Source organism: Phaethon aethereus (assembly GCF_964289735.1).
Source record: "Phaethon aethereus genome assembly, chromosome: Z".
Taxonomy (NCBI): domain Eukaryota; kingdom Metazoa; phylum Chordata; class Aves; order Phaethontiformes; family Phaethontidae; genus Phaethon; species Phaethon aethereus.
In genome coordinates, this window is record NC_138577.1 from 14,710,041 (window position 1) to 14,722,245 (window position 12,205).

The 12,205-nt window shown below is 37.7% G+C and overlaps 1 protein-coding gene across 2 annotated transcripts; it reads right to left on the reverse strand.

Annotated features, from left to right (window-relative positions):
* On the reverse strand, positions 1–11,793 carry NADK2 (NAD kinase 2, mitochondrial; the record flags this gene model as incomplete). 2 transcript variants are annotated; one of them, XM_082013684.1, is made up of 9 exons in its annotated part: positions 1–139; positions 1,127–1,250; positions 1,720–1,773; positions 1,856–1,911; positions 4,127–4,222; positions 6,648–6,726; positions 7,758–7,894; positions 10,308–10,391; positions 11,723–11,793. In XM_082013684.1, 9 exons carry the CDS (start codon positions 11,791–11,793, stop codon positions 1–3), a joined length of 840 nt encoding a protein of 279 aa, XP_081869810.1. The 2 variants fall into 2 exon arrangements, with proteins under 2 accessions (XP_081869810.1, XP_081869809.1); XM_082013683.1 differs by having other exon boundaries at positions 4,127–4,293; positions 6,644–6,726.
* Between the last annotated feature and the right edge of the window lie 412 nt (positions 11,794–12,205).

Consider the following 12,205-nt stretch of genomic DNA (forward strand, 5'->3'; position numbering starts at 1 on the left):
TCACTCTTCCAGCAGAACAGTGCACAGTGCATCCTCTGTATCAATCTTTATTGAAGCTATCGCCCCATCATTGAACTCAAAAGATGTTCCTCCATCTACTACCATACATGCATCCCAACAACGGGAACGGACACAGACTCTGCAAAAATTAAAAAAATAAGTTTTCACAAAAGAGCTTAAAAAAATTAAGTATTTCACACAAGCACTTATCTGAACAAAAAGACTGGTTCTTGGACATTCTTTTCTGTGGGTCAGTAAGTGCTTAGTCACACAGGAGCATACTTAGGAATGTAGCATGGTACTAGCACTAGAATCCCCAAACCTATCAGTACTTTGTACAGACATAGCAGAGTCCAGAGAAGGCTGAAGGACTTGTTCAGATCAAGACTATTGCTCCAAGAGTCTGAGAACAGCCTATAACATAACACTTGGTATAGAAAGCTGCAGTTTGGAAGTATTTTTTAAAGAAAGCTACTAATGATCCCATTTAATAGTTAGTTACTTAATCTTTTACAGAGAGGTTTTCAATTAATTTATGATTCTGATGTATGGTCTTCATGTTAAGTCGAACATGCAGTTTCAACTAGCAATGCTTGAGATTCAAATAATTTGGATATTAATGTAGCCTATTTTGTTACATGAATCATTTACAGAAAGAAGGGAAAGTAATTTCAAACTTTGACCTTTCAAAGTTGAAAGTCAGAATGCTTGCCAGGCAACATCATAAATAGGTACTGCAGCATATTACTGTCAATATTGAGAGCTGACTACTATATCTTTAGCTTATAATTTTAAACTTGTCTGATATTATCCCCCTCCTGCTTCAAGTCCAGTTTAAAGCCCTGTCAATAAGCCTCGCTAGCTTGCAAGCAATGACCCTCTTCCCCCTTTGAGAAAGGTTAATCCCATCTGATGCCAGCAACCCAAGTGCCATGTAGGCCATCCCATTATAAAAAAACCTGAAGCTTGGGAACATTTTCCTCCTGTTATGAGAACAATACTCAAGCCCCTCAAAACACAAAATGGATGTTGGAACACTTTTCACGGGAAACTCCTGGATTACTAGTACTTTGACAAATACACAGAATGAAGTAACTCTTCAGTGACTGCTACAGCCAACACTTACTTTGAAGAGAAGCCACGCTGCCGGCTACTTGAGAAAACTCTGTTTACAATAGGTTCTCGAATACTGAAAAACATCTTTGGTTCTTCTGGACTGTAGAGCAGAGACTCATTGTAATCATTTGTTACTGTAAGTAGAGAAATCAGTCATCAGTTTTTCCAAGAAAATTAGTTATTCTGAGAAACACACATTCCTCCAGGAAAGAGCAGCTTCCATACCAAGAGGGAATATTGAGTCTTGCCAGATGTTTAATAGCGTTCACCTGCAAAAGTTTACATTAATTTTACAAAGATTCCTTTCATTTCTGTTGAATGACAAACACTCAACAGCTCTCTTCAGGTGATTAAATACTAAGTGTCTCAAATCTTAGGAGAACTGAAATTCTCCTGAAGATCTATACATATGTAATTTTAAGTGCTTTCATATCAACTCAGACATTTTTCACCAAATATGCCTAAATAACATTTGTAAGAAAGACTAATACTGGAAAAGCCCTAAAATATTGGAAGTATTGAAAGCAGTGCAGAGTATTAAGAGTACAAACAAAATGAATCAAAGTTAAGACACCTTAAAGAAATCTTGCCTTTTTCACTAACCTTTTTGTACTAGTTCCGTGTTCAATGGCATATTCAAACTTCCATGCTTTTTAGCTGTTGAGCCAAAAGAAAAAGCCACAATTAGATAAATGTATCTTATATAAACTTGGCCAGTAATGCTACATTGTTCACTCACCAATCTTAAGGATCTCTTCCACAGCTTGATGTGCTACCTTGTTAATATTATAGGACCTAGACAGAGAAGTAGAAGCCTTGTTTGCTAAGCAATACAACTTGGGAGAAAAACAAAAGCAAAACAAAAAATCTTGCATACAGATGAAGAACTACATTCAACATCAGGAAGGAAAAAAAAAAGAATGCTATTAAGTGTGAGTCAACATCAGTTGGCTCTTCAAAAAGATGCATTAAATTAATTTTTGGTTTGACGTCTACCTGTGGCTTTGTAAACCTTAACAATCCATTAAGTGAAGTCTTCAGGAAAGAAGAGCATGATACACAGGATGTTGTCTCCTTATTAAAGCAACAATAATTGCTAATTTAAGTCTGCATTAAAAAAAATGAAGCATGGCAGTTCTACAGATTGTGTGTGTTCTTATCCCTTCTATCTGCTTCTTGCTAATTAATTCCTTCTGTTAGGTCTCATTTATGGGACCCAACACTTCCTTACAAATATTATGCCTCTTTGTCCATACCTTAAGGTGTGGGCTTGAGTCTACCAAGAATCAGTGTATATAAAAAAAGGAGCAATTAGACCAGACAGTTTTACATTTGTCACATTTGGATGCACAACAAGTCAGCATAAAGCCTCAGTCTGAACCAACTCTAAACCCCAACAAAAGTCTGCCTTCTGTGCCCAGGCTCAGAAGTGCTTAGGTACTAATCACAGACTCTGTGCAGCAGTACTGTGAACACCTCAGTTCTCCAGGTCTAAATACAGGTTAAAATCCTCAGTCCAGCACTTCTGTTACAGCAGTAAAACTCCTCAGACTGCAACAGATGTCCACTACACATCTAACAGACTACAGAGCTGCTAAGGGTGATTGTCCAAGGCTCCTTCTCTTATATTTATGGCATATCTGCAAGCCTGAGCAGATGCTAGCAAGAAACTGAGATGCACAGTTTGAAATTGTTCTCTCTCTCAACTAGATATCCTTTTATGCAAGTTTTGGCAGCTGAAGGAAGCACTTAGGCAATTCAATGCCTCTCAGTCCAAAGAGGTCTGAAATCCCAGTAGAGCCGCTAAGCCACAGGCTAAGGAAGATCACTCCTCTGAGGCTTGGCCTCAGTTTAGACATGTCCATCAGTACACGACTGATTACAGCAATGGTGATGGGCAATGCTGGATTTTTGTACTGAGCAATCCCAGAACCAGGGACCAAGTGTATGAGCAAATGAAATGCAGAAGAACAGCTCTGAACTAAGACTGTACATTCCCCAAGGTACTGATCACTAGAAAGTTCCCCTAGCAGTCTGCCAATTTCATCCTTAGCAGCCTCCAGGACTAAGTTAATGCTGACTGAATACAAAATTCTGAATTACAATGCAGAGTAAAACCCAGTAGCCATGGTTACAGCATGAATATTCATTTTTGAATTTCATTAAAAGCTTCAGTTTTAGTTCATCTTAGCCTGCCACATAAATCCACGGCCTGTTGTACAACTTTAAACTATAAGCACAGCCAGACTTCCAAATCAAAGAGGCTCTCCCTGTACGTATGTCTCACATCTCAAAACTACATTGATTAGACTTACATGCAGTACTGCAGCTTGTTTAAACCAAATTTAAGATAATTTGATCAAAACCCCTTTGATTAAGCTAGCACAGCTCTGCTTAGATATGCCCGTCTTTGTTTAAGGGGAATATTTTGGCAAAGAGACTGTGCCCTTTCAATTAAGTTTGAAAGAGGCAAGAGGCTTGGAAGGAGACTGGACAGTAGATGTGCCAGAGAACACTTACCACTGTTTCCAAGTACATGTTTTCCCATTCTTCTTAGAGCTAAGGTTTTTATAAGTTTTCTGAGCTACTTCTTCTAAGCACTTTAATTTTAGCCAACAAGAGTAATTCAAAGATCCCCCCAATATGCAGAGATTCCCCAAATATGTTCTACAAGTCAAGGCAGAATCTCTTTCCTTCACCATACCCAACCATTCACCTCCACGTGTGGCATGCAACCTGTTTCACCAAAACTACACATAAGGTAAATTTCTGCCTCAGTGCCTCAACTCCTCACCCTTTCAACTCTTCTCTCCATATCTACAAGTGAGGGGTGCTCTGCTCTTATACACCTGAGACAGCTTTGAACCATACTGACAGTGACAATATTTGACATGTGCTGACTTAACCATAGCCCAAGAGAGTCTCAGTATGGACAAAATGCTCACACAAAATAGGTCCATCTAACTTATCTGAAGCTCTACTTTATATCAAAGCAGCAATATGTACTTACCATGCTTTTGATCCTGTTCCAGTACACACATTAAGCCCTGAACTCTTCTGTTTTTCCCAAGGACCATCATCAACTGATATCTCATAATAGGAGGCCCTATGAAGCGAGAATTTAAAACTGGGTTTGCAGGACTTAAAGTTCTCCCTGAATAAGACAGAACACACAGCCTTATCAGGCACATAAAAATTTGGAGAGGCTAGTTTCAAATCTGGAGGACAATTCCACAGGCTTTGCACAGTGTTTCCAATTTAGTTGCCACTTTTAATTCACTGTTTTATATCAGTTATTATAATGGACAAAAGTGATTTGCAGCATGAACATTTAGATAGTTTTTTTCTGCAGCCACTTTTCTTATTAAATTATGCACAAAGACCTCTGTGGTTCATCTGGGAATACCTTCACATACAAGCAGGGTTTCCTGAACTTACAAATGAAACTACAAATACATTACCTTCCTTGCATAATTGTTGAACTACCGAAAATCTGTGTTTATGCTGTAACTGGGTCTCATAAAATTACATCAGGGAACACTAAGAGGTAAGGCACTCCAACATCAGTAAGTAATAGCACGGCTTCAAGTTGCATTCTTGATCACTTCAGTAATTAAAAATCCACTGTGATTCTCCAAGAACAGTTTTAGTTTTAAAACAGTCAGCAGGCTTACATTTCTCTCCAGGGCAAAGTCTTCCTAAAACTCAGATGTAGTGAGTCTTGGGGCACAATCACCACTCTGCATGGTATTACTCATCTATCAGGGGATTCCTAATGTTAGGCCTAGAGACACCAGTCAGTCTCTCTCTGTAAGCTTCAGAACACCCAGGCCTATATTGATGAGCTAAAGTTGTTGATGTTCATAGTGCCTAATTCAAACATTATAATATAGTCTTCAGATTAATAGATACCCTCTAAGAAAAACACCACATACACCATGTTCAGCATAACTGAATGTCACCTTTCTTAGTAAAAAGAGCTTACTGAGCTTTTTTAGGTGATGAATATTTCAGTCTGGATTGCCAAGGAATATACCCCTTGAATATCTGTTGTCAAACAGTTTAGACTCTTAGTAACTGAGCTCACTTTGCGTACTCACTCTTGAGGAGACAGGAAGATGAAAGAACTGGAAGCAAATTAAGAACACAGGTGCACAGCTTGATTCAGTTTAAAATGATTTTTGCAACCTGGGTATGAAAGATTTTTTTCTTGTCCTTCAATTTCCCTGTTTTCTTAACTGACATGCAGAGTAAGACCTTGGAAGAAGCACTTAGAGCCATTTTGTCTTAATATAGAGCAGACTTGTGTATTTGAACCTTACAGAAGATGCATCTGTGTGACATCATTATTTAAGTCTTTTAAGTGTAAGGTCCTATTAACACAATATTTATTACCAGAGATTTGTTCCTACAGGTACTGTGTTCCTCAATGCTTCTCAGATACACTGGAACCAAAGACCACAATGTATTTGTGACACTCAGAAGTGGAGGGCTATTATAAAGTGTTGGAAAGCAGCTTTGTGTTCCTCTATCACTGTATGTTAAAGAAACTTTTTAGAATCTTGGTAAAATTAGGTTTGATGTAGGAGAGAGCAAAATTTGTATCTCTTTGAGACTAATTCCTTCTGCCAGTCTGAGGCTGCAGTCCAGATGGAAGATAAAGCACTCATGGAACACTTATACTGTTTCCAGCAGCAATCACAGTGTCCCAGGCACTGTACAAACACAAGAAGATGTTACACTCTAATTTTTTTTTTTTTTAAAGTACACAGAATAAAGGGAAAAGGAATATAAAATACAAATAAAAGTTTGGCCAAACCCTGGCCAAGGATCATGTTCTACCTCCTTTCCCACAGCCCCATCACATCCCCCACATCCTTCTTGTTATCGTTTAGCTTGCAGACATGCACTGATCTTCAGGACAGAAAGGACAGTCAAAGATATTCTGGATAATGCAGTACCAGGATTTGATAAAAACTTGTTTCTTAAAACAAGGAAATTAAGTCTTTTCCCACAATAACAAAGCTTCTGCCAAAGGCAGGCTGATACCTTTGCCTCTAATGACAGACAGGCAGGAAAAGGAGTACTTGGTCATGCTAAAAGCAGTTTGTGCTTGGTCATGCTAAAAACTTATGAAAAGTATTTAAGAAGAGATGCACAAGAGGGGGCAGTTTAAGGACAGATATTTAAATCTTCAATCCACTGTAAAGAAAGTAACTGAAGGCATTTGGTTACATAAGAACTAATCAGGAAAGGAGTAAAGCAATGAAGAGGAAAGAATACAGCTGCGAATAATGAAAGATGAAAGAATGGCCAGACAGGAAGGTGGAAAACCAGAAATTTACATCACCGCACTTACATCTCTGAAAATACACTTTGTAATCAGCAACAATGCAATCAATGTTATATATTCATGGACTAGAACTGAAATTCGACAGCAAAGACATCCCACCACTGATTGTCCATTGCAATGTCATAAAAACAAATTAAGTCTATTGTGCTTTACTGCAAAAACAAACAATTAAACATACCTGGATGAAAGAGATTCCCCAATGAAGACTTCATTGAGTGCTCTCACTGGTAAAAGATGTGGACCAGAAATGTCAGATCCTGCAGACATTGAATATAAGAGTTTTGAATCATGGCTCTAAAACACACATTTTCAAAAACAATTCACAATTCATTGGAGGACACGCTCTGCTGCCTGGGTTTGCATTCTAGACCTAGTCCTCCATTCTCCTCAAGGACTCAATTTTTCACTGATTTAATCTGTAGCCAGTCACTGTCCTTTACTGGAGTCTACAAATATTTGAACCAAGGTCAATAAGGCAAGGACACATGTTCAGAAATTGCTTTCCCTGAAAACTCATGGGCAACTTGACAAATTGAAGTCTTCTCTGTTGTCAGTCACTCTTCCAGCCTAGTTAAATTCACTGACAGTGACTTAACAGACGTTTCTGGTATCGTTCAAAGAATTAGACTTTATACCACAGGGTAATTAAGGGGGATTAACAAGTTGTTCATGTTGACAAAGGACCTCTCAGTGAGGAAATGCAGTGCTGGACACAGGTTAAGGATAGAATCATGCATCTTCAATCCATCATAAAGGAAACAGTCAAAGGTGTCTGATGATTGAAGAATTACCCACGGAGAGATTCTGACTTCTAATTTCTCATTTGCTTGCTGGCAGTCTGTGACCAGCTTTTTCAATTGTGAAGTAACCTACCTCAAATTTAGTGCAAGTTAAGAGTGCATGTGCGCACACACGCTTTTAGTGTGGAGCAACTAAACACATAGTAATATTTTCATGTAGTAATGCAAGCGTCTACAGTAACCCTAACAGACAGCATTTTAAAAAAGCTCAGGTATTTTGCCAGCAGATACTACTATTTAAAAACATCTCTAAATTAACTTAACACTGAAAACTGTTTCTAAGTGTACAGTCCAGAATAAACATATACAAACAAAAAATAGCCCATTTTAAAAAACCTTAATCTACATCTTCAGCTAATGACAGCTGTCTCTCCTTGCCTCTCAAATACAGCAGCCAGACTTCAAATACTTCAAGTCTTACAAATCTTTATCTCGTATTCCAAGTTATCATAGCAAAGTGGTTATATTCTTGTCAGATCTTAACCTACTTTGGTCCTGGAATCTTTCATTTATGTGAGCCCTGCTGTGTTGCTCTTGGCTTAGCTGCTGTTCATGTAAATCTACAGGGATTGGGTTAATACCAGTTCCTTCAAGATACAGTCGGATTCTTTGCCGCCACTGCCACCTTAGAGAGGATAAAGAAGTTGGTATCAGTAGCTGAAATATTCATTACAGAATTAGACAGGATCAGAGAGTATTCACTCTCAAAGCGCAGAGCATCTTACAATTAAAAGTTAAACATATTCAAAGTCACATTTCAAGTTTTATAGCTTCCACAATAAATTCTAAATTTAGAAAGTTCATCATACTAAAATGTTACAGTTATCGATTTGCTACCTAATGCTTTTGTAGGTGTAAAATAAGATGACACTGGCCAAAAGCAGTATACAAACATTATAGATAACAAGTCATCTTTTTAGGCATGTGATCCTAACTTTGAATTCATGACTGGTGCAATGATTTTGAGAACTACAAGCTCTCAGGAATTTATACAGCAATACATGCTGAATTTTAACATCTTTTGTTTGTATTTGTAGATGTCCAGAAAAGCAGCTCTATGCACCCCTTTACACATAAAGGTCCCAAGTATCCTCTGATTTTAAGAATCTCTCCCAGCCTAGAAACTTTAGGATACTTAAGTTCAAGTAATTCAAATAAAGAAAGAGAAGGATATGAAAGGCATTATTCCTTAAGGTGTTACAACATTCAGATTTCTTACTTTTTCCTAGAGGAAGTATGAATTCCTTTTTTCCTCCTACAATTTAAAGATCATATAAACTAAAATAGTAATAGTAGTTTTGATTAAAAAAGCAAACCATAAGGGTGTGTTATGGGCACATCTTTTCCCAGTTCATACTGTTGATATCCAGGTGACAGTAACCAGCTTACATGTTTCTGGAAATTACAGTACGGAAGACTTACATTTTATATGACTACATTACTAGTTTTATCTCATTGTCATCCTTGTAGCTCCTTATTCAACAAACCCTTAGTATAGTTACCTATCTGCCCTTAAATTCCAAGTGTGGTTTTATGTAGTCAGGCAGGCAGCATGCAATGATTATCATTATGCTAGAACGCCTACAAAACTAGAAAATGGGACTGTACCCCTATTATACCCCTATTCTGAGATCCTGTTACACCACTGACCATCAAAAAAAAGAAACATGGGTAGTCTGATATAGTTTGTCCATGATACATCAATAATGTTGGTTGTTTCATAGGACTACAAGGTAACTGCTTACACAGATTGTTGCACTAAAGTGGCTGACACTTCAGGATAAGGAGAAAAAACATTCCCCATTTCCAGTCTCTGGCACCTCACTGTTCTCATGCAACTCAGAACCTCCAGACTGGCTGATCCAATTACCCACCTATTTTAAAGTTTCCTTAAGGCCAAACAAATCTGAGAACTGCCAAGTGAAACACCCCCTCAGGTCCTTGCGTAGGAATACCAGTTCCTATTATTCCGGAAAAATAACCACGGAGATCCTTTCTGTTTCACTCTGGTGAGGTTTCAGCTCCACAATGAGCAATGACAGGAGTGTCAGCAACAGAAGTATAACATGGCAGCCAACAAAACATTAGAAGTGCCTATATTATCAAGGGAAGTTACCTGCATTATCACTACCAGCTTTACCTAAGCAACTTAGCACTATGGAGAGATAAATGCTTCTGTTTTCTAAGTCTCAGAATATGTGTTGAAAGTACCTTTTCATTTAGCAATACCTACTGAAACCCTTTCAGTTATTTATGATCAATCCAGATGACTCTATTCACCTCATTTCAGAACTCTTCTATGGCACAAATACAGATACACTTCAAGCTACAGAGTAAATATGCTAGAAGTATAAACAAAATCCAATTGCGATATATTTTCACGTGAATGACTTATTTCTGTTTGATGGTTTGCCACCACAGAAGTATTCTTGAACGTTAATACACCACAGAACAATGTCTCTTTTCAAATGGTTATTAAAAAACTCTTCCCTAGTCTGTCTTTTAAAGTTCAGCTTGCTTCCATCTTAATTCAAGTGAGATTCTTCTATTTTAAGAATATCTAGTATTGAAAACATCAAGCTATCTTCAGCATAAAGAAAAGCTTTGCCTTAAACTGACCTGTTAACAAAGTTTAAACCCCTCTACCTTAATCACCAAAGCCCCAAATGCAACGCACTGACCATTTCCTAACTGTATTAGCTTTATTAGCTTCTAATATGGTTTCGGGTGTTAAAATATGTAAACCAATACAACGTTTACAAGAACACAGTTTATGAATTTGTTAAGTCAGGAAAGAAAATTATTGAAGTTCATAACAGAAGTCTTTTTGCTGGAACTAGCAGTCAATTTTATCCTTTGTATTCCAATCTCACTCTTGACCACAAACCCATTTTTCAGCACGGTAAACATCTACACAGAATTCACAATTTGAGGCATTAAGATTTTACTAAGCATCATCTGCTCTTTAGGAATTACATATCATTAAGTATTTTCCAATCATAATATGTTTTGGAAAACCAAAGATCAGTGAATCCTACCTGAACTCACCACGATAAAGCTTCTGTAGTGCTTCAGGAAACGAGTGTGTATATCTCACAGGCAAGCATAAGTGACCCTCCGATCTGGTAGCAAAAAAGGACAATGAAAATAACAGTATAACTACTGAGATTTGGTACCTTTAAAAAAACCAAACAAATCAAACATCTTTTTCAATTATATAAAGCAAAGCAATACTTTGACCTTTATGAATCTATACTATTCTTACATAATAGCACATCAGCAACAATACACCTCTTTCAGCTCCTGGGGTGTATGTGCAAGAGACATAGGGTATTTCTCCCACGTTGCCCCTAAAATCCGGCTGTTCAGCTAATAAACCTGCAGTAATATGTAGGTACTAATATAATTCCTGTCACCATAGTTCTAGGCAAAGGAATTCAAGCCTAACAAACCTTGCAAGTTAGGAAGAAAATTTCCTCCATTTACACACAAGTTGGTGATACGAGACAGGTAAGTAAAATGCCTAAGATCAAAAGAATCTCATGTCAAAGCCAGATGACTGAACACTGCTCCCCTTTCATAAGTGATATTTAATAACTTGAAGGCACTTGTTATTTGAACCCTGCTATTCAGGCTTGATACTGCAGAACTTCTATTCACAGCATTTGAAAAGTTTTGGAAGAGGAATAAGGTATAGAAGGAATTAAAACTTTTGGCCACCACTTTCTTATCTACTAAGATTAAATTAACTGGTAATATCAAAAGCAGAAACCTAAATCTGGAAATCTCAGCAGACAGAGCCTTGGTGAACTCAGTTCACTTGCCATCCATTTGAAGGTTATACCAACCAGGCAGTACTAATACACTGCATCCACCTGCCCAAATCAATCTTATGGCTAGGTGGATGCAACTTGTGTGGAGTTTATAATAAGACAACTAAATGCCATTAATTGGCTGAGGAGACTGCGTCCTCTGAGGTATGACATGGTTTATATGAAGAAACCAGAACAAACTTTGCCTGAGGCCCTATCAGATTTCCGATACAATCTGCCTTCTTCATAAAGAAACCAAGTTCCTGTGTGTTCAGGCACAACGCTTAGCTGCTTTTAAGTCCCTTTTCCTGGCTCTGTTCTATACTGCCATCTCTAGCCTCAAAGTTCTAGTAATACAAGTTAACTAACTGCAAGTGCTGTTACACTGGTGTGTGAAAACAGCTGTGGCAGTTTAACACAGCCATGCTTATCCAATACTACTTAACATCCTCTCAGATGAGACAGGATAACTCGCCATGGAAACTTTTCTAATAAACCAACAGGTTCACTTGATTTCTACAATCCACTAAAACAGGCATTTATGCTGCCAAATGCTACAGGCATGCCTCATGCATCATGAAAACAAATGCATATTGTGCCTGATATTAAATAAAGCATTGATTTCACAAATGTGTTTTTACCTTTCGGGATCAGTATTTACTCCAATAACTGGTTTAAATTTGTCAAAGATCTTACTGGCTGCCAACAACATTGTACCATCACCTACAGAAAAAGCAAAACAAAAGTTAGTTTCACTTCTACTACCCCAAGCAAAATAGTCTTATCTGTACTGCAGCATTACCACTACGTGCTTTTATATCACCAACTGATCAGGTAAGCTGCACAAAAATAGAATGGGACCACAAAACTACTGATGCCTTTCAAAGCAGTGTAGTGACAACTGAATTCAAGATGGCAAATGTGACTGGACGAAGTATGACTTATCTGACAGCTATACATGCCCAGGCAACTGAACTTGGCAGAAGCAAGTTTGAAGAGAGATTTATGGAAATTTCTGTGTCTTTATCAGCTGGTAAGAGAAATTCTTTAAGAAAATAAATTTAGAAAGTATCACTAATGAAAACCACAGGAGACAGGAAACAATACCAAGTTTTGCTGTGAAT